Genomic DNA, 1,224 nt, shown 5'->3' on the forward strand with positions numbered 1-1,224 from the left:
TTTTAGGTTCCTGAAAGGAACTTGCAAATTGCAATGGTTGACTTGCAAATTGCAATGCACTGCTAATGGCTTCACCAAAATGGTTATTTTAAGAGTTGTTGTTGACACTTTAAGGATGTTGTTATTGACACTTTAAGGCTATATTTGGGTGAGGAATATTCAAGTTTTACGGAATTGACCTCAACCAATAAATAATGAATGACAAAAAATTAGATAGGATAGATTAGAAACATCTTCCGTGATAATTTCAAAAGACATGTAAGAGAGGGTATTGTCATAACCTACATTTTTTTTAGTGAACAGGATACTTCATTATCCAGGCAAAGATGCCAAATAGATACATAGAAGGCCTATAGGGAGGCAAGTAGCCAAAAAGGCAAACAGACCGAGTAGTGCAAGGAGGTACATGATTCAACGATGCCGCATCTAATGTTAAAAGCGTCACCCCTCACACTACCAGATAAGGACCTAGGAGGGGCAAGGAAGACCGTCATTACATAGAACATGAACTAGGGAAGATGGAGGTCTATTGACCCAGATGAAATTGCACATTTCCCTACATCGCCGCGACACCAATTGGTCTACAGCCGTGTTGGCTAATCTTGGAATCCAAGACCAGTGATAGTCTTGGAAAGACTCCCCCCACCTTCTTTTGCTCTTCACTAGAACGGGCAAAGCTTCCCAACTGCCCATTGTTAGCGTATCTTTGAGGCAAGAAATTGATTCCGACGAGTCGGACTCAATGATAACTGAGTTCCAACCCATATAGATGCCTAACTCACATCCATGCAGGATTGCCAGCTCCTCCGCCATAGCTACACTTGTAGCTTTCACACTATATCTGCATGCAGCCAAGAAATTACCCTCCGAATCCCACACCACCACACCTGCAAACCCCGAACACGTATTCGCCACCCAACTAGTATCCACATGGATTTTTATGAACCCCGGGCAAGGTGGGATCCATCCAGCCGTAGTATCCATGACAGCTCCAACCGAATGATCGACAAGTAGGAAGCCTCAGTGAAAGCTCCAACCGAGATAGATATTGCCACAATTACCTGTCTTGGGTTGATTGGTTGGTGGTTGAAAAGAAAATTACGTCTTATCCAAATTTGCCAACACGGAAAGGCAACATAGGACACCAATTTTCTCAACACACGTTTTGATCTGTTGGAAGAATCAGAGATGGCAAGAAGCCAATTTGCCCATGTCGTTACTTCC

General features: G+C 43.1%; 1 protein-coding gene across 1 annotated transcript; it reads right to left on the bottom strand.

Moving 5' to 3' along the window:
* Positions 1-468: 468 nt before the first annotated feature.
* Positions 469-984, bottom strand: LOC137732733 (uncharacterized). The gene has a single exon (XM_068472017.2). The coding sequence runs from the start codon at positions 982-984 to the stop codon at positions 469-471; it is 516 nt and encodes a 171-aa protein (XP_068328118.2).
* Between the last annotated feature and the right edge of the window lie 240 nt (positions 985-1,224).

Source organism: Pyrus communis, chromosome 16 (assembly GCF_041283825.1).
Source record: "Pyrus communis isolate YQ-2024b chromosome 16, ASM4128382v1, whole genome shotgun sequence".
Lineage (NCBI taxonomy): Eukaryota > Viridiplantae > Streptophyta > Magnoliopsida > Rosales > Rosaceae > Pyrus > Pyrus communis.

Coding starts and splice junctions, on each gene's coding strand:
- LOC137732733 (XM_068472017.2), bottom strand. CDS start 984: ATGGATACTACGGCTGGATGGATCCCACCTTGCCCGGGGTTCATAAAA.